General features: G+C 41.7%; 3 protein-coding genes across 5 annotated transcripts in view; all 3 read right to left on the bottom strand.

Annotated features, from left to right (window-relative positions):
- LOC103135647 (tumor necrosis factor ligand superfamily member 13B-like) overlaps window positions 1-2,036 on the bottom strand; it is a 5,018-nt gene extending 2,982 nt beyond the window's left edge. The window contains exons 1-5 of the mRNA XM_007548483.2: window positions 1,691-2,036; window positions 1,478-1,565; window positions 721-777; window positions 523-635; window positions 288-432 (exon numbers count right to left, since the gene is read on the bottom strand). Coding sequence (XP_007548545.2) covers window positions 288-432; window positions 523-635; window positions 721-777; window positions 1,478-1,565; window positions 1,691-1,933 — 646 coding nt within the window. The 5' untranslated portion in view covers window positions 1,934-2,036. The remainder of the gene's footprint in view (window positions 1-287; window positions 433-522; window positions 636-720; window positions 778-1,477; window positions 1,566-1,690) is intronic.
- LOC103135649 (uncharacterized) overlaps window positions 1-10,430 on the bottom strand; it is a 26,747-nt gene extending 16,317 nt beyond the window's left edge. Inside the window, exons 1-2 of the mRNA XM_016669635.1 lie at window positions 10,414-10,430; window positions 8,396-8,397 (exon numbers count right to left, since the gene is read on the bottom strand). The gene's annotated coding sequence lies outside the window, so the exon portion shown is untranslated. The remainder of the gene's footprint in view (window positions 1-8,395; window positions 8,398-10,413) is intronic.
- Window positions 2,253-19,569, bottom strand: eda (ectodysplasin A). Of its 3 annotated transcripts, none has more exons than XM_007548480.2 (8): window positions 19,049-19,569; window positions 11,960-12,062; window positions 8,655-8,693; window positions 7,233-7,397; window positions 6,875-6,903; window positions 6,712-6,763; window positions 4,212-4,336; window positions 2,253-3,955 (listed from the first exon to the last, which is right to left on the bottom strand). In XM_007548480.2, the coding sequence occupies exons 1-8, from the start codon at window positions 19,373-19,375 to the stop codon at window positions 3,692-3,694; spliced, it is 1,104 nt and encodes a 367-aa protein (XP_007548542.1). In that variant the 5' UTR covers window positions 19,376-19,569; the 3' UTR covers window positions 2,253-3,691. The 3 variants fall into 3 exon arrangements, with proteins under 3 accessions (XP_007548542.1, XP_007548544.1, XP_007548541.1); XM_007548482.2 differs by having other exon boundaries at window positions 4,206-4,336; window positions 7,242-7,397; XM_007548479.2 differs by having other exon boundaries at window positions 4,206-4,336; window positions 19,049-19,568.

The following is a 19,569-nucleotide window of genomic DNA, read 5'->3' as shown; positions in this document are numbered from 1 at the left end:
GTTTCACGTCGTAAAAGTCCTGCACATAAAATATTGATAAAAAGATTGGCTTTGGAAGAAGTTAGACTTGTGATATGTTATGCTGACATTCTGGAAAGTTGGACCTGTTCTTTTCGGTCGTAGGACAGCCCTCGTCGTTGGAGCACCTCAGACTGTTGACCACATAAATTTCTGCCTAAAAGCCTTTTGTTTTCCTCAATTCTTATAAAATATAGCAATTCTTAGTGAACCCTTGAATTTGTCTGCTCACATGTAACAAAAAGCAGCAGCTGTTGGGTCTCACTGACCTGCAGAGTAGCACGTATTGTCACAAGCTTCCTCTGTTCCATCCTGCAGGCAGCGCAAGAGCTCTGTGGGCCTCGTCTCTGCCTCAGTGGAGCTCCAGCTTTGAATGACATGACCCATAACCGTGCTTTGACTTTCAAACAAAACCTGTGAGTTAAGTAGAACATTAGCCGAATACTTGGAATAAATCATATGCAATATCAACTTAGTTACGCTTCATTTGGAATGACACAATACTTGTCCAAACACCAAGTAATAACCATCTTCTTGGACAACGATCCTATTTTCCCTCTGTGAAATTGTACTTCCTCGCTGCGCAGAAACAGTCCAGGGGATCACAGTTATATTTCCTGGGGGGAAAGGCAAAACACATTTATTCAAAAATAATGGCAGAAAGGAGTCGAACCGAGGCCAAGGACTTGAGTTTCGTTTTACCTCTTCTCTCTGGCTGTTTGTTAGTGTCAGCTCTCAACTGTAGGAATGATAACGGCGCTGGCAAGAGAGGTAGATAAAAATCATGCTTTAATTTTATTAACTGTGAAGATATCATTTCTGACCCCACTACCAGATTACACTGTAAAACCCAGCACCATATCTCAACCCATAAATGAGATAAGATACCATAACTTGGCTAAAAGTTCCATCAAAAATCGGCGCTTGATAAAAAAACTTAGTTGCTTTGAAAAAACTAACTTTTGCACATGTTTACATTTCATGACTTAAATGTGTTGTCTCGACTAATACATTTTAAGTTAAAGCGGCCGCCATCTGACTAGCTGTTAGCTAAACATTACTCATAATATTTAACCAAAGCTAATAACGTCAAAGAACCTCACCTCAAAAAAATGCAAATTTACAATTTTAGTTGGCGTCACTTAATGTAGACATTATAGTGATAATTTCTACGTTAGAAAATATCTAAAGTTTTGTGAACTTGGCAAGTTGACAGACACCTTAACAGCAGGCTATATTATGTAGCCTGCTGGGTTACAACTTGATTCACTCGTAAGTACTTTTGAAATCAAACAATGCCTGTCATTTTAATCATATTAAAAGTTTATGTGCATGTTGGTTATTAAACTGCTTTGAAGCAAGAGGAGTTTTCGCCTACTGCTTGGGTTTTACAGTGCAGAGCATAGCTAATAAGCACATTTTATTTATTTATTTTTTTCGTTCTCGGCTCCGAACCCACCTCCGCAGCTGCTCTGTTCTCTTTTTACTCTCCTAGAAAAGCTCTCCAGAGAACTCTGAGCTCTTTGGAAAACACTTTGCTTCATGCCCTGGGAGAAAACAACGCATTGAGAGGAAATTTATTATTGCAGCACTATCTGAATACTCGCTAATAGTATAAATCTCAGTAGTACAGTGTCCAAGATGACGCCATAATGCGTAATCATTGACATACCTCCCCTGTTTTAGACATCTTGGCCGGTTTCCCATGGACTCCCCCAGAACGTTGCTGATTTAATTGCTGACTTATGTCCCCTCGGAGTTTCTGAACGTCCTTTTCTAAAACACTGACCCTGTGCGCTAGGAAAAGGCTAAGACAAAACATGATCGCCGTTAGCGAGAATAAAGCTTTATAGAGCATAGTGAGACCTGCTGACGGGATGTTCCTCCAGCTACTCAAATGGGTGAGGTCGCACATCAGTGCACGCCGGAAACCTGCAGTTTCAAAATGAGTTTCTAAATGAGGAACTGTCCTCTTGTTGCCTCTCGGAGATGGAACTCATTTTTCTTTAAAAAAAAAAAAAAAACTGCTGAAACTAAAGCCAACTCCGTGGCTTGTTGTGAAACTCGCAGACAACGTAAAAAGCCACATTTTAATAAAGACAAAGGCCCCGCTCGCACAGCATCGTTTGTCCTTGTCAGCGCTCGTGCCAGTTCGGGCTGATATGAAAGGGAGGTTGGAGGCCTTTAAATGAACACCACCGGCTGCACAAACACAGAAGACGAGGGAGGCGCACTTAGGCAGAAAATGAAAACATTTTAATCCATCAATCAACTCCATTTACAAAAGTATATTCCATTTTATATACATTATGTACAAGCATGTATTAACAACTTGTTTCTCTACATGGATTCAGTCATAAAGTAACTAAACAAAAGCACTGGGAGACATATCACTGGTATTTTGCAGGGATGCTGTAGTGCAAATGTGCGCAAAAAAATATATATATATATACATATATAGTGCTGTTGCTCTTTGAATACCTTCCTCTGTCCTTGCATCTCGTGGAGTTTTCAACTCCTCCTTCCATGACTTATAGAAAAGGCTTAAATAATAGAAATAGGAACTAAATCATGAGAGAAACAGTGCCTCGCTAAAGTACCTTTTTTTATATCTTACCACAATACAATCACACACTTTTAAGGTTTTTTTTTTTTGCAATTGGAAGTTTATTTGATGGCCTTAGAAAAAGAGCTGAGAAATGGAAGGAAAATTACACAACGGATTTAAACTTTACTAATAAAAATATAAAAATGTCATCCCAACGGCAATATCATGTTGAAGGATTTTTTTGTTTTTTCCCCCACCAGCAGGAACAGAACAACTGGTCAGAGTTGATTGGACGCCAGCTAAAGCCCAGAACAAAGCGATTCTGAAAGACAATTAGTTAGTAAGCAGAGGTTCAATTTTTATCAAGATGATCCCAAACAAAGCAAGAGCTCCAATGGAACGGTCTGGATCAAAGCATATTCATGCCAAATGCATAAATGAGCCAAAGGCCAAACTTATATCCAATTGAGACACAGTGGCAACTTAAAACCTGTTATTTACAGATGGTCTCCATTCAATCTGTGAGATTGACGAGTTCTGCAAAGTCAAAGTAGCCAACATTTTAAAGCTGGTAGAGACATTTCAGGTTTTTATTTGTAAAAAAAAAAATGCTAACTTTATTTTCCTTCCACTTCAGATCTAAGGACATCTTTATGTTGGTGTATTGCATAAAATGTTCATAAAATATATTCATGTTTGTGGCTGTGATGTGATGAAAGATTTGAGGAGTGTGAATCATGAATAAATTTGCAAGGCACTATCACTGTTTTTTTTTTTTTGTCATTGTTCAACAGCACTTAAAAGTACGTAATTACTAAGTACCTATCAGCACAGTGTCCTTCCTTGTTATAAAGAGAGCTGCTGCGCGTCGAGGGTGACTATAAATAGAGATTTTGAAGTTTGACGAGGATATTTGGTTCCAAAAGGCGTATCTCTGCACAGATTCATGTGGAAGGGAAGTATTTGAAGTGTTCAGAGTCCTTTTTTTTTTTCTTAAAGGCAAACGTTTGAAAGTGAACAAAAGTCACCAAAGCTCGCCGAGTGTCCTCTAGACATTGGCCTTGAAATGAACCCAGCAATCCCACATCAGGCAGGACGAAACAAGACAGCAGACGGCGAGTGCGGTTAACCGTTCTGTCCAGCAGATGGAGCCTCTCCGAGCCTGACGCTGCCCAAGAAGGTGGTGTGATTGGTCATGTTTATGAGCGTGTACTCGTGGGCTATGCGTATGGAGATCTTCTGGCCCGAGCGCAGCAGGCTCACGCCTGCCGTGTAGCAGGTGTTGAACTTGCGCTGGCCTGTCTCGATGCTGCACGTGCAGCGCAGGAACGGGCTGGAGTCCACCATCACGTCATAGCTGGCAATGTCGGTGAAGTTGAGGTAGTACACCTGGTGAGAAAAGAAAGGAGATCCGCACAAGACTGAGAGGGGTAATCTAAACGAGGGCGGCGTGAGCATTTAGGGGGTTCTCTGAGAGCCTGAGCGGCAGCAGAAGCACGACTTCCAGAGCTGCACACTGAGCCACAGAGGGAAGAGAATGACTCAGACATTAACAAAGCAGGCAGGGTTTCTTTTAAGATCAGCTGCCAGCTCTTTTCGACTGTAATTTTAAAGGAGTTACGTCAAGGACCGTACTCACTTCTACCTGACTATATATGAAGTAGACACCGTCCAGCAGCACCACCAGCTCTCCGGTGCGAGGGTTCATCCTGAACACGTCTTTATTGATGGACACCATCTTCCAGTTCCTGAGGACGCCTTGAGACAGATCTAAACATGTCACAACAAACACAGGGCGAGACAAACGGTCAACATAAACAACTCGTGGCGATGTTTTAACGAAAAACAGATCTTGGCACTGACAGAATATAAACCTGCTTAATGATCCTTGTGCTCCATCTTAGGAGAAGGACTGAGGTAGCATGCGAGCCGTTCAGTCCTGACGTCAGGCCACATGGCTCTGACATTTAACGTAGGCTTACATGTGTTGAATGAACATGAAACGGCAGTGAGATTACAGTTAGGCCGCTATCGTCCTGCACAATGTTAAAGTCGCGGAATCACACATTTCTCCAGCTGGAAAATTTACTCTCTCATTTCACAGCAGCTCTGACGTTCATCCTTCGCAATTCAACTGAATAAGAAATAAATCTGTGTAAAGGACCAAAAATGAAACAATGAGATTTGTTTGAATATTGTGAGCAATCGGTCTTCGTTGGTGGTGGTCTGTGAGCGCCTCACTCCTTCACTTGGCAGCGTTCAGTCCCTCCAGGAAGTCGTGATGTCGAAACTTGACGCAAATGACCTCATCGTTCACAAATTCACTTCTCTGCAAATCTTTCCGAGCAAGTTAACGTTTTCTGTCTTTTCTTCTTTTCTAACCAATCACTGCAGCTCGGCTGTATTTTGTCCAATAGCCTTAGCCCACTTCTAATTTAACCTCATGTTTCATGATATCTTGTGAAGGTCGAACCTAATGGATGAAAGCATGTGATGCTAAACGGTAACATTTTCCTTTTTTTTTTTTTTTTTTTGCAAAAGCCTTTGAGATATTTGTAGGATTTTCTTACACTGAATCTACAGTTCATGTTAACTTAATTGACCAATATGGAATTACACTTTTGGACTTTGACAACTCCCCAAAACATGATTTTATTATGAATTACGGGCGCTAGAATTACTTGAAAGTGTTATTTCCATTTTAATTATTAAATATGGCATAATATCGTCTTTTTTGGGGAAGTTATGTGCAGCAGTATCAATTATTTCTGTAAGACCACGCTATGGCAAAAATAAAGCTTTAAAAAAATTGCAACTCTGACTGCAGCTTTTTGAAAAAAGGCTCATCCGTACCAAAACCTGAATTTTCTTATTTTGTTGGACTTGGTTTGACACAGAAAAAATAAAAATCGCTCCTCATCTTTCTACCAAGGACCTGAAGACTTTGGGTCAAAGCTACTCATATCTTCATCCGTCTTGACGAAGCAAAATTTTCCAGCTAACCCCAGATCATGATACAACCATCACCATGTTTCACTTAGCATGACGTTCTTTTAGTGTTAAAATATTTGCCCAAGGTTTCAGTTCGTCTCCTTTAGATAATAAAGATTCCCCACACGGTTTGAGAGGTTTTAGTCAGACGTGGATGTTTTCTTTGGACAAAAGAAAAAGGCTCCTCTCATGTAAAACTATTCCTTAGTCCAAACATATGGAGAATACATAAGACTGTTCTCACAAGGAAGCGTTCAGTGGAAATTCCTGCAGATTTCTTCGGTGCTGCGGCCCAGCAGCCTCCCTCGATATCTGTTGTGTAGCTTTAGTTTTAGAGAAACCCTCAGCTTTTGGAACCATTGTCCCTTTTTTTTCTCTCTCTAATAACTAAAGATTTTCTTTACTGTGCCAAGATACATTACTGTGGATTCTTACACTCTTGTCCTCACCAAAATCTTTGAACAATGAGATCCTTTGTAATCTTTCTGCGATGTATGCCTTTAGCTAGAGGTTGAAAATCAGGTCGACTTCATTTCAGTTTAGTTAGATTAGGTTATTTGACTATAATTGATCTTAGGTATGTGCCAAAGAATGGAAATGTGCTTCAACTAACTATCAGGTAAAGGACGGGCACTAATTTTGCAGTTTTTCCTTCTTAGTTAATTGGGACCTGTCCAGGGTGTACCCCGCCTCTCGCCCGGAACGTGAGCTGGAGATAGGCACCAGCACCCCTCCCGACCCCCATTGAGGGACAAGGGTGAAGGAAAATGGATGGATGGATAGTTAATTGGAACGCACTACATGGCCTGATATGTGTAAAAACATGAAATGATTTATTTCATTTTATTTTCTTACGTAGCACGAGCTTTACATTTTAACAGGAGCTTGTAGACGGTTCCATATTTCAACATAAAGACCATAATCCCCTCAGATGTGGCGTGCTGGATCTCTCGAGCGAACCATCAAAGGCGTGCCAACAATCTAAAGAAATGTCATTTGTTTTCTTGTAATTTCAATGTTTGGCAGGCCCGTCTGTTTGGTATAACTCCAAAATTGTGTGTTTGACAAACAGCAGTGACAGGGATAATTCGTGCTTATTGCTTCGTGTCAAACACGCTAGTATATCTCCGAGTGAGCATGTGCAAGGCACCCACCTTCCCTCACTTGGATTGTTGTTTCTTGTCCTTGTAAGTGAACCACTGCCGGCTGGAAAGCAAAGAACCCCAGGTGAATAATTTGCAAGGGGGGGCAGGCGGGCCCTCTCATTGACAAATATTTTTAGAATTAGATTTAATTCAATGAAGGGTGTACTCTTACCTGGAATTTCTTTGACTTATCAGAAACCCCTGCAACAATAAAAGACAGACATGATTTTTTTTTTTTTTTTAAACCCTGCAGTTCAATGCTGGAGAGAAACAAAAGGACGAGCGGTGATTAAACAAAACAAACACTGACATAGTTTAAGGATAAATCACTGCTATTCTGCACAATGTTTGACAACCTGAATCAGACAGCCTCATAGTGGAGGCAATGAGTTAATCAATTTTGACAACTTGAGCCCCCCTCTAGTGTGGGAAAGCGTAGATGTGCTGGGGGAGCACTGTAATCTAGGTGGAAAATCTCCGAGCTCTGTTTTCTCGGTTATCTCAGCGTAAGTTGCGCGGAGTCTTTGTACCTGCCGGACCTTGAGGGCCTGGAGGTCCCTGTGGCCCAGGGGGCCCGGGAGGTCCTACGGGCCCCACAACGTTGCTTCCTGGAATGCCGGGGATCCCAGGGATGCCCGGCGGGCCCTGTGGCCCCGGGGGACCCGGGAGACCAGGCGGTCCAGGCCTTTTCTTCGCTGTAGAGAGAGAAAGACGATAAAGTTACTTTTGTTGGAATCTAATCTGCGTGATCTTAAGAGACGTGGCGATATGAAGACGGGCCAGAGCCACGAAGGTTTTGATGGAGAGCATAAAACAAAATACACGCAAGTATGTTCATATTCCAAATACTCCATTTTGTCTCGTTACAACCACAAACCTCACTGTATTTACGAGGATTTTTTATGTGATAGATCAACACAAACTTGTGTTTATTTGGAAGTGAAATAAAAAAGATGCATAGTTATTATTTTTTTTAAACAGTTAATAAAATAACTTCAAAGTGAATAAAGTTAAAAGTTCGAGTTTAATTGTGGACACGCGAAATCACTGAAACTCAGTCAGACTTTATCGAGAGTGTGAGTGGAGATGTTAATTTTCATGTCTTGCCAGATTTTTTAATACGTTTCGTTGTGGGCATGGAACGTTGGGCTCTAGGTTTTCTGCCACGCAGACTTTGGCATGTTTCGCAAAAAGTTCACTTTTGGTCTCATTTGGCTAAAACTTCTTCTGCATGTTTATTCTAAGTTTCAACATAGCCTCTCTTAATTTTATGTATTTATTTATTTTTGCATGTGCCAAAGGAAAAGCCGGACTTCTCATTGCTTTCTTTCAACAACTGCTTTCATCTTGGCACACTCCCACAAAAGGCCAGACGTGTGGCCCTGCGTAACTAAAGGTCGGTCTGTTGACAGATCCTCCCACCTGAGCTGTGGATGTCTGCAGCTCTTCCAGAGTTACCATGGTGACAGTTTCTCAGATTGCCAGGTCTTTCTGTTTATGTTGACGGCCTTTTTAACGTTACATTTGCAGTTGTCCACAGCTCTTTTCATTTTTTTAAATTTTTTTTATGAAGAATTAGTCCAGTGAGATGCTAAAAGCTGGGGATGACGCCGACTTTAAGCTTGCTGGAACCACTTAAAAAAAAAAAAATCCAAAAATGACCTATTCATGACCCCAGAGGTCATCACAGAACAACTCTATTTATACTAGAGTTAAATATTTACCAGTATTTAACTTACTGGTAAATATGTGTAGACTAGTAAGCTGATTAATTGGTTGTGCTGGATTTATTTAATAGTATCAAAGGAAAGATTGCTGAATACAAATGCATCCCACACTTTTTCAGACATTTGTGTAAAAAAAGTTTGAAACAATCTAGTTTTCCTTCTAGTGTTACACTACCTTGTGTTTATCACATAAAATCCCAATAGACATCTTGCAAGGTACAGTACCTTTTTTCCTCTCTTTCCTCCTCTCCTTTCCATTTGATTCTGAAATAGTAAAAAAAAAAAAAGAAAAAAAACAGCAGCATGATTATTCCCGAAATAGTTTCATGAACAATCACCATCTTGGACAGCATCCCGAGCGTCCGCCTCGCAGGTATCCCATAATCGGGTTTACCAGATTCAGACGGTGCGTGGCGAAACCCACTGGAGTGGAGGTATGTCAGTCTGCGGTATCTCGTAGTGTAGTAATTTGTAAGTGCGGTTTCACCTCCTCTGTATGAACAAGTGCCGTAAGCATTCGCAGGCAGTGGAACTGGAGAAGATCATTAGAGAGATACTTTATCCTGCCAAAATCCTTTTTCTTTGAATTAGACCCAGATGGAGAACACAGATGAAAGTGTGTGTACATGTGTGCATGTGTTTGTTTAAGCATACATTCACAACCGGCAACCAACCCCCCCACCTACCCGATCCCCCCGCCCCCGTGCCCTGCGTCGCCGTTGTGTGTGCGGACGCACACGTCCGGATCTTCGCCGGGGCATCGATGTCACTGCTCCGGAGTTAAAATGCGCGCGCGTACATATATGCTCAGCTGAGGAATCCTTTCAAAAAGCCCTTTGTGCATGTTTACCATGTCATTAGAACTACAAAGGCCATTTAACCTTAAAACCTCACAGTTTGAGTCCCCCGTCAAACATATGGGCCGGCGTTTCTCCCCTGGCTAAATGACTGGATGCATCCGCATAGATTTCTCTTAATGAGCAGCCCTATCTGGAATCTGGTGCCCGTTAGAGGAGCGCTGCAGACACACACACACACACACACACACACGTGCAAAAAAAAAAAAAAAAAGAAAGAAAAAAGGACACACATACATAAATGCACACAAAACAGCACACATCTAAGGCTAAGATTACAAAAGCCTTTGTCTGTGCGCTCGGCGTAGAGGAAAGACCTGGGAATGATTAGTGTTTAGAGGCTCGGGACGTTACCGATTTATGTAGAAACTCTCAAAGGTGAGTTTTTTCTTCTAATTTAAACACAATCACTAAATTCCCCCGCCGCCGCCACACCCCAAGTATTCAGTGTCACGCCACAGACGCTGGAATGCCTTGTGATCATGGTGCACTTGTTGCACTCAGACATGAAACATCAAAGTCTTTGCTCTTTTTTATTTGCATAGCTCAGATTCTAAACAAAAGCTAATTCAGACATACTGGCCATATGGCTTTTTTGTTGTTTTTTTTTCCTTCAATGGAGTTATTAGTTTACATAAATCAGCTTAAAATAACGAAAGCCATCAACACTGCTGATTATTATTCTAATATTCAGTTGTGCGATGATAGGTGCGAGCGACATTTGAGAGACTGTGTTATTTTGAGACCGAGGGAAATCGAGAGGATTTCACTGTCTGTTTCGAATTGGTGCAACCCTCCCAAAGCCCTTGTTGTCCTTGCTTGCTTTCCAAGTATTAATCAATCCCATTTCACTTAATGTTTTTGCTATAAAAGCACAGCCAAATGATGTGGTGGGGTCGCTTTGTAAAGTTAGCACAAAGAAGTTTAAAAACAAAAAAAAACTAAAATAATTCATTTCACAGAAGTGAGAAGCCATTAACATGCAGTTTTCGGAATTTAGGAGCCGTAATCCCAACATGAGCCCTTTATTTACACAGTAACCGAACCCCGTTACTACAGAAACAATTGCTCAATAGTCAAGTCAGCAGGTGCAATGCAGTCAACAAGAGTGGACTAATCCAGAGGACAGCATCTGCTGGTTTTCCTGTGAAAGGATTTGACTGTTAATCAGAAGTTCAAGTATTACAAAAAAAAACAAAAAAAAAACTCAAACCCATTACTTTATATTCAATAAAAAACATAAGAACTCCTAACATATTTGTTTTGTGATTTCACCCCTACATTCAGATGCACTTATTTTTTTTTTTTTTTAAGTTTCCCAAAAGTGAGATAAAAGCTGGAGAAACCTTGAAGATTATATTTCATTCATTTTCTGCTGGATTCAAAACTGAACTGTTACTTCTTAAAAGCAACATACAGCACTTGGTGTTTGTTATAGTCCAAGATAGGGATGTATAATTTGGAAATGTGTACATCTGGAACCATTCCAAGATAATTAACCCTGGAGGCTGGCCCTTAAAGCATCAGTGTTTATATCAATATATACGTGTGTATAGTATTTTACATATTTGTTAAAACTATCATTATGTTCTGAAAGCATAATGAGCTTCTCTTCCTTCTCCCTACGCAGAGAAGGGAGAAGGCTGTCAAGTCCACAAATAAGCTGCTCCATCAGAAATAAAACAAAACATTCACAGTCAGGCGCAGCATCTTAGTGCTGTCAATCATCCTTGTGTACGTGCTGCTCACACCCTCCCGCTTTCTCTCTGCTGTGCTACAGCTTCTTCTCGTCAGCAGAGTCCGTCATGAATGCTCAGGTTAGCAAGCATGGCCACCGCTTTAATAGAGATTTTAAATATAGTCGAGGAAAGCACGTTCTGGCACAGCGTTGACTAAAACAACCAGACTTAATGCCATTAATCTTGAGCAAATTAATGTTATTCAAATCACATGCACATGGTCTACTGCGTATTGTTGGGGTTTGGAGCCAAATGTCGCCACATTTCTTCCTCACATAGACACAGCTTTATAAACTAATGCTACAACTGTGACCACATTTAGATGTCTTTACTTTAAGGGAGCAAAATAAAAAGCTATCTATTTAAAAAGTCTGAATGTGCTCCCCCCCATTGTCCATACTTGAATAATGTTATTGATAATCCTATTTTGTTCTTTTAACAACGAAAGAACTGAATGACCAGTAAAATAATTCAATTTTGATAAAGTTTTGCAAATAAATACATCTGTTGAAACCTTTTTTAATGGCATTATTTTCCATGGATCTTTGCCTATGACAAACGATACGTTTATGTTTATGTTGGCCAACGACAGGGGTAAGAGCACATTGCATAAAATTGGCCACGATTTTCATTGAATTCCAACAAGGTTCCAATTTGAAATGATTTCCAAATGTTCATGGCTCACCTTCCCAAGAAGATTTACTGTAAACATCCCTCCCATTTGCAAAATTAGTGCTATAAATATGTTTGGAAGGTCAGACCTCAAAGTAATTTGGAAATTGTTATCAACCAGGGAAAGGCCTAATTGGTGCACCTCTAGTAGTTAATCTACAGGCGGAAAATGACAAGGTGGGAAACGCAGCATCCGATTACAGCTTCTTTGTAAGGGTGTGGATGAATTAAAAAAAAAAAGAAAAAAAAAAACGCCTCACACCTGTTTCTGTTTCCCTGGCAGGACTCCTTTTTGCTCGTCGCGTTCTTCCTCTGCTGTCTTTTGTGCCGTGGAAGTCGTCATCGCCTCTGTAGAGGAACCTCTCCTGAAGGGGACACAGGGAGGGTAAGGGAAAATTTAGGAGTGGAAAATTGCCCAGAACTCAAAACGTGCAACAAGCGTCAAAACAAAAGAGCCCTGAATCGAACAGCTGTGAATATCAATAGCAGCAATGCCATCTGGGATGAAGTCAACAGAAAATAAAGGAAAAACAATCCAGGGTTTTGAGAGGGAAACACACGTTACAAGTATTGACTCTATTCTTGGCATATAATGTTTGCACAGAAACAACTTGGGGCATTTAAAAAGACGCGAGCCGAGACATTCACCTGTGGCCAAGTCATTGTCTGGCCCAGTACGGGCGGTAATTTATCCCGTAACCCGAGTCGTTTCTGTCTGTGTCTGAACTCGTCACCTGGCCACGGACGCTCTAAAATTCACCTTTTTTTTTTCTTTTTCAACACAAAAGGAGGACATGAGGTGGGGTTAATTCGAGAGCAACACCTATTCATGCGCACCTGGTCCCGGCCTATTCACTGGTGACATGAATAACCAAAATTTAAAAAAAAAAAAAGTCCAAGAAACAGATCTGGTGTGGCTGATTTAAGATCCGTAAATCAATTTTCCCCACTGCTGTCTTTTTATATGACCTACATATTGGTGTGCTGATCAGGGTCAGACTGTCCTGAAACCTTGCACCAAAAACATACCAAACCACCATACAGACTTTATTTTATCGTATCTTACAATGTGTACGTATATTTCTTTTCATGTGCAGCATCACACATGCCCTTTATTTCCACCTGTGCAACATTTAATGTTTCACATGTCAGATCAACAAAAGACGGACATATTTGTAAATTGGCAAGAAAATGATACATATTTTTTTTATTTCTTTATAATATTAGTGCTGTACACTATACCACAATTATTTTGTCAGTGAAATATGAATCTCACAATGGAGGGCTGAAGGTCACAGTGAATGAAGAACAACAGAAAACCCTTAGGGGACTGATCACATAAAAAAAATATTTAAATATTGCTCACTATACATGTAAAATATTTTAGAAACTATAAGCAGCTTTTATTTTTTTTCCATTTCACGGTTTTATATGCCATGTGTCAGGCCACAACATAAAATCTTAATAAAAAACATTGAGGTTTGCGTTTTTCAAGATGGTAAAATGAGAAATATTTCTAAAAGTTCAGTCACGAAGCCCCGACAACCCGATATCGCCCCCTTTCCGAAGCAGCGTGAACTCCCAGTGCCTCCCCAGTGTGGTTTTAAACCAAAACCACTGACAGACCATAAGAAGACAGACACAAGAAGTTATGCTTCTAGTTTTCTATACCTCTTTTCAGATGTGGGAACACCCACCCTCCCGAATGCCTTCCCTGAAGCGAGCGATGAGCTGAATCATGTCGAACACCTCCCCAGCCGGCTCAGAGTGCAGTTAACATCTACGTCCCTGACCAGCTGCCAGCTACGTCCGACCTTACGAGGCCCGGGAAATCCAGAACCGATGAACGAGCGCGAGTTGGAACAGTTTACGGACAACACAGCCGCTCCAGATGTTCCTTGGGAGCAGAAACGTTTGCTGTTCATTTGGCGTGCAGGTGCCTCCACATCTCCTCTCCAGCTGTTGGTGTGTAAAAGAACGAGGTGGGGTGGAGAGGAGGGGGGTATCTCAAAAGTATTCTTGGTGTGTATGTTCAGCCATATGGCTTTACACTTTCGTCTGTTCTGACAGCCAAACATGATCTCGCAGCCAATTTCTGGCCCGAGATTAAGGGCCCGGCAGAACGACGAAAGACAAACAAGCAGCCTGCGAGGCTACTACCAAACCGGTGCAGCTGACAGATGAAGGCAAAAGAGCGGGGAAGAAAAATTAATTTTAAGCTAAAAGCTCCCATTAAAGTGCCATGCGGAATGGTTTCACACTCTCGCTTGCTTGGTTTCACATCATTACAACATTTGCAGCCCTCATCGTCTTCAAAGGCACGCCGAGTTACAGTAAATCAGGATGACAACGTGTTGGTATGTATGCCAAGTGCCAACTATTGAGTAAACCATTCTTTTTCGGCACAAAGGGAAAATGCAATTAATTAGAGGGCTTTCAAATCTTCAAAGTGAGGGGGGTTGCTGTTGCGAGCCGTGGACGCGATTCCCTGTTGCTTCGTGAGGATATGACTAAAATTCAGTCACCCCAGGCTGTGTAATTTTGCTATTACAGGATTGCTCCTTTCGCTTTAATTAGCACCACTCCAAAAGCCTGTATGCTTGCCAGCACTTTTAGACATCAGATTTCCTACATATTTATGACGACTAAAGACAACAAGCAGATTCTCCTTTATATTTTACTGCACTAAATATCCATCCTGGTTGCGGCATAGATATGTGAAACCCAATAGCGCTTAAGAATGTGAGGTTACAAAGTTGAGGAGGTGAAACCGAGGCCTGGTGGCTGATGTTGCATGTCGGGTGCCCATCACCGCTGTGCAGGCATTACTAACCCCAGTGGCATGCATCCTCCCGAGAGCCGACGGCTCGTGATACTCCTGTGATTCAAGCAATCGAATTTGACGATGACAGCGTGTTTTCTTTTAAAACACCACGCACAAAAAGGGCGGCCTCCCCGTCTTAAACGCTTTCTCTCCATGTGTTTCAAACCATAACCCGGGTAATTCAATAACGGTACGCATACACTATGAAGTTCAACCTGAGGGAAATGTAGCCTGTCAGCAGCCAATCACCCCTCGGATTGTTGCAACACTTGCTGGCGGAGAGATTCCTCACTCGAACGTGTCGAGAATTTATTATTTTGGTTGATGTTTGCGACGACTCTGGACTCAATCTGTCTGCGCCATCTGCCTGTCAGGACGATTCAGGCTGTGTGCGTTTATGCGTTTGCCTCCTCACATCGCCGATGTTTTAACCTCCTATTGGGCTTTTACGACGGCTCATTTATTTATGCACGATATCCGAGTGAACAATCACAAAACTTGCTGTTTTAGCTATCGGCAGCAAATTACAATCAAAGAGGGTCAAAGCCCACCCGGCGCCTCGACGCTGATCGCAAGTAAGGACTTTTGAGTTTGATTCCCATCAAACTAGCTTTTTTTTTTTTTAATAGCCATTAACCAGACTCCAGATGTTTCAGCATGTGCTCTCTCTGAGACTTTGAAGGCATAGATCAGAGCACAGAATTATTTCATATAACAGAAGGCCCAAGAAGAAAACATGAGCCGAGCTAACACGATCAAATAATCCTTAGATCACACTTTAATACATTTCTCTGGCTGATGTCAGGTGGACAAAGGCACAACATGCTCAAACCCCACATCTCGCTGCCATCATAGATATTAGCGCTGTACACACCTGGACGGAGGTTGTTTTATTTTTACTGTTGGGAACTGAGCAGATCTGCGAAACAGCTGGAATTTACTGCCTTGCTCAAGGGCATTACCAACAGCGAGGTGGAGGTGAGGACTGTTAAGATCACTTCCCAGACCCAGATCATAAATCGCCAGCTCATCTGCTTGGATTAAGAGAGCAACTGGAAGGATTTGGTGAAACTGTGAAGTTTTTGAGTGGTTCTTAAGTTCTACCTGCAATCCGGAAACGGCTGCTTAGTTTTATGATTGTTTCTAAAAAAAAACAAAAAAAAAAAAAAACCTTAGAGATCTAAGCACTGCCATTCTTGTTAATGGTTGAGATTAATACTTTTCACTGACACGGAAAACTAAAGTCTGCTGGGTGTGACTTGCATTTATCATCATCAGTTCCATTTCTGCTTATACACACACAAGATTTTTGATCTCCAATACCTATTAGTGGCTGCTTCCTTCTGACTGGATTTTCATCTTCTGGTTTACTACCAAGACTGACTGAGATAAGTCAAAACATCTACTGTAAGAGAAGGCAGCAGGCTATAGCCGACAAATATGCAATAAAGTGTGAATATTAGCCCTTATAAACAAGTTCAAAGAAATGCTCCTTTACCAACTTGAACACACACAATGCCATTTCTTTTCTATTTACTACCATTTTGTGGCAGTGTACAAACAAATTCCTCTCTGAAGTATTCAAATTGTCTTTTGTCCTTTCCTACTGCCTCCAAACAAACCGAAGTAAACAATTAATGTTCCTAAACTTTTATCGGTTTATTTCTATTACTACCTAAGTATTTTCTGATTAATTTCACAGGTAAATAATTATAAAAATAATAATTCTACATTCTAGAAAATGACCTAAAATCATCTGTTCTCTAAGTGGGTATGAAACCTTCTTTTAAGACGAGGTATAAATTGGTAATTAAACATTACTTGAGGCACAGCTACATTTCCTACAGAACTTTTCCTGAGTACAAAATGTCTAAAACTGCAAAAGTTATCAACTGTCCAAAGGGTGAAGTGACCTGGATCCATATATTTTTTTTTTACGGTTCAGTATTTCCATGGGTTATGGAGACAAACGCAGTTAACATTTATCCATCGTTTTCTATCAGAGCCATGGGGTGTTTATCGGTCGGGTACACCATGGAGGGGCCTCTGGTTCATTACATGGCAAAACTACTAGTAGATATTGTACAATTTAATTGACTTATGTATTGTTTTAAAGCAGACATCTACTTTTATGAAATATGAAGCACGAAACGTCCATTGGTGACACTTGGTAGATGGCTCCATCTAACACCAGAAGAAGTCTGCCAAAAAAAAAAAAATGTCCAAAACTACGAAAAGTGAGAAACGTTGAAGGGACAACGTGGAGTTCTAGTCATTTTGTCCCTTCTCTACTTCTATGTTTGTAGTTTGGTCATATCCGACTTGTTAGTTGGCGTTTCTATATGAACCTAGCGTTCACTTGTATCCATATTGACATAAATTAACTTTCCATAATCTACTCGTGGTCTGTTTTATGCAAAGTTAATTATGTGTCCTTTTGGGTCGTTATCTGTCATAATGCACATGAGGAACCAGAACCAAAATTAAAACGGGATAATAGTTAACCTGAGTTTTCAGAAAGCAACATACAATAAAATCAAATTATGGGTGAAATATGAACATTTATCAGCAATTTATCATTATAATTATTGGAAGAACCTGTTTACAAAGTATATAAGTGCAAAATGGTTTAGTTATAGACACAAAAAGGCAACGTATATATGTGAAACAGGGGTATGACATGGTAAAGAAGTAAACTGACCAGAGTAACACTTGACAAAAAAGGCAGAGATAACCCAGTTAATGTTACTACTGTTACTGTAGTAACAGTAACATCCCACTGTTACTACAGTAACAGTGGGATGTCAAGCAATCATTCTCTTCTCAGTTGGATACAAGAAGCTGCCAAGCAAGAAACAGCTCTTTTTTTTTTCCTTTGAAATTATTTTGGATGCACTTGTTCAAAGAAGCAAAATGGATTTGTTTCGCTAAGAAACTCTGCTGGAACCGATCAGACGCATGCTTCAAAATGTTTCCAAAGAAGTAAACTGACCAGAGTAACACTTGACATTTATGGCATTTATGGTAAAATGCCTTCATTTTACCATAATGAAGGCATCCATACCACCTGCCTTTCTCAAAACATAGGTTATACGCACAAAAAAAACAAAAAAAAACAAATCCTGCTGTGAGGGACAGTTGAGTACCACTTGTTTTATGTTTGCCACATCAGATGTATGCTGATTGTTCTGCTACACTTGCCTGTATACCTGTACGTCACGTCAAATTTCAACCATTCCCGCTGAGGGGGCCTTTGATGCAGATGTGTGTGAAGATTCCAATAAACATTTTTTAACTCTACAAGAGAGGTTCTTCAAAGGAAGGGACTTGGGGGGAAAAAAAAAAAAGGCTAACAAGTGCGGCCTCAATGCCACATGCTCCTGTTTCTCCAACTATGTAAACTGTGGGACGTGTAATCAGAGTTGTTTAATGCAGACATCTGGCACGGACAGCATCACAGCACTGTTAAATATTTACAGCTGGGCCACAGTCTTTCACCTCATGAAGCATCACCATCTGGGCCGAATACCAGGCCCGTCTCACTCGGCTACAACAAGGGAAACAGCTACTATCTAAAATAAGCCAAGCAAAGAGACAGCTAAATAAATATCCCGAGCGCGTGAGAGAAAAATGTTATGGAGAAATCCCGATGCGAACGATGGATCTCATTAATGTTTCCTCCTGAGGAATAAATGTGTTTGCACTGGAAAACTTAAATCCCTCAGGGTGACAGCTACAGGTCCTGGCCAATGTCCCACACAGAGGATCGTTTTCTCCAGCGCAGAGCTTACACAACCGCTGACAAATGAGCAGGATTGAGACAGCAACGTAAAGTTGAGAGGTGCAACTTGGTACTTTTCGTGCTGATCAAATTAGGGAGTGGAGGAGTTGGAGTGGGGGGGGAGAGAGAGGCTGTTTGCCAAAGCCACAGACAACACAATGAGTGTTCAATCAAGCCGCTGCCAAAAGGGAAAACACATGTGAGACGGAGACTGGCTCTGCTCCAAGTACCAAGTGCCCCATCTAAGTCCTGATGAATTTACATCAGCCCTTGGGGCTTTGCACCTGCTGGTGATTCAGTTAATGTGCAGTCCACCTGCTCCAGCACACTCACTGACCCCCACCCCCTGTGCGTTTCCACCTGGGCGAAACTCTGAGCATCTAACTCTTTCTCTCTTTTTAGAAGGGGGGGAAAAAAGATGACAAATTGGAATAATGGATAAAATGTATGAGTTTATTGCAATATATTCTCCAACGGGAGATGCTTTATTGAGGCAGGGTAGATGGGTTTACCTGACAGATTGATAGATGAGGGAATCAAATATTTCTCTCAACATACATCTCCCTGGGAACTGGGTTGACAACAAGCTGCTGACAGGATTCTCTGCACATGAAGTTGGCCAGTAAAACATGCCGAGGCCACAACGCGCACACACACAACCTGACACCCTGACACAGAAACAGGAGCAATCAACCAGCCTCCGATAGAAGAAGCGTGCTGAATCTCATTACAGGTTTTCTTTTTACCTCTCGATCCTCTTCGCTGTGCCTGCTGCCGGTGTCCACTCGCGGGTGGCCGGGCGGCAAAACCCCCACCGGGTCATCCAGGTCAACCCCGGCGTGTGTCACCACGGAGTCCCGCTTCTGGTGGGTAATTTCCCTTTTCACCTCGGAGCGCAGGTCCAAATAGCAGACTAGGGTGACTGCGTGTAGGGTGAGCGACAGCAGGAATAATCCCAGAAAGACAGCGCTGCCGCTCCGACCCCTGCACTTCTTGCCGCACATGCAGGGAGCCCCCCTGGGCATCACCGTGTCCGGGAAGTCCTCCGCGGGTGAAGCGTCATCGCATGCCATTATCGGAGGGAGCGCGGGTCATATGCTCCTTATCTCGGCATAATCAGCTCGTCTTGTGGCGCGTCGAGCCGGGGCTATTCATTTACGTGAAGGCTCATAGGTGCAGCAGCAGCAGGTCGGCCGCAAACTTCTCCCAGGATCTGTAGTAACAATGGATGTCCCGCCCATCTCGGCTGTGATTGGTCCAGAGCGCT

The sequence above is a fragment of the Poecilia formosa genome, unplaced genomic scaffold, assembly GCF_000485575.1.
Source record: "Poecilia formosa unplaced genomic scaffold, Poecilia_formosa-5.1.2 Scaffold26, whole genome shotgun sequence".
Taxonomy (NCBI): Eukaryota; Metazoa; Chordata; class Actinopteri; order Cyprinodontiformes; family Poeciliidae; genus Poecilia; species Poecilia formosa.
Note: the sequence above shows the minus strand (reverse complement) of the source record. Positions and strands in the feature narration are given on the sequence as shown.

Excerpts from the sequence above, each read along its gene's own strand:
- eda (XM_007548479.2), bottom strand. The coding sequence starts at position 19,375 with ATGGCATGCGATGACGCTTCACCCGCGGAGGACTTCCCGGACACGGTG. Across the intron at positions 12,063-19,048 it reads ACAGCGAAGAGGATCGAGAG|GAGAGGTTCCTCTACAGAGG; the intron begins GTAAAAAGAAAA and ends TGTCCCCTTCAG. Across the intron at positions 3,956-4,205 it reads TCATATATAGTCAGGTAGAA|GTGTACTACCTCAACTTCAC; the intron begins GTGAGTACGGTC and ends TTTTCTCACCAG.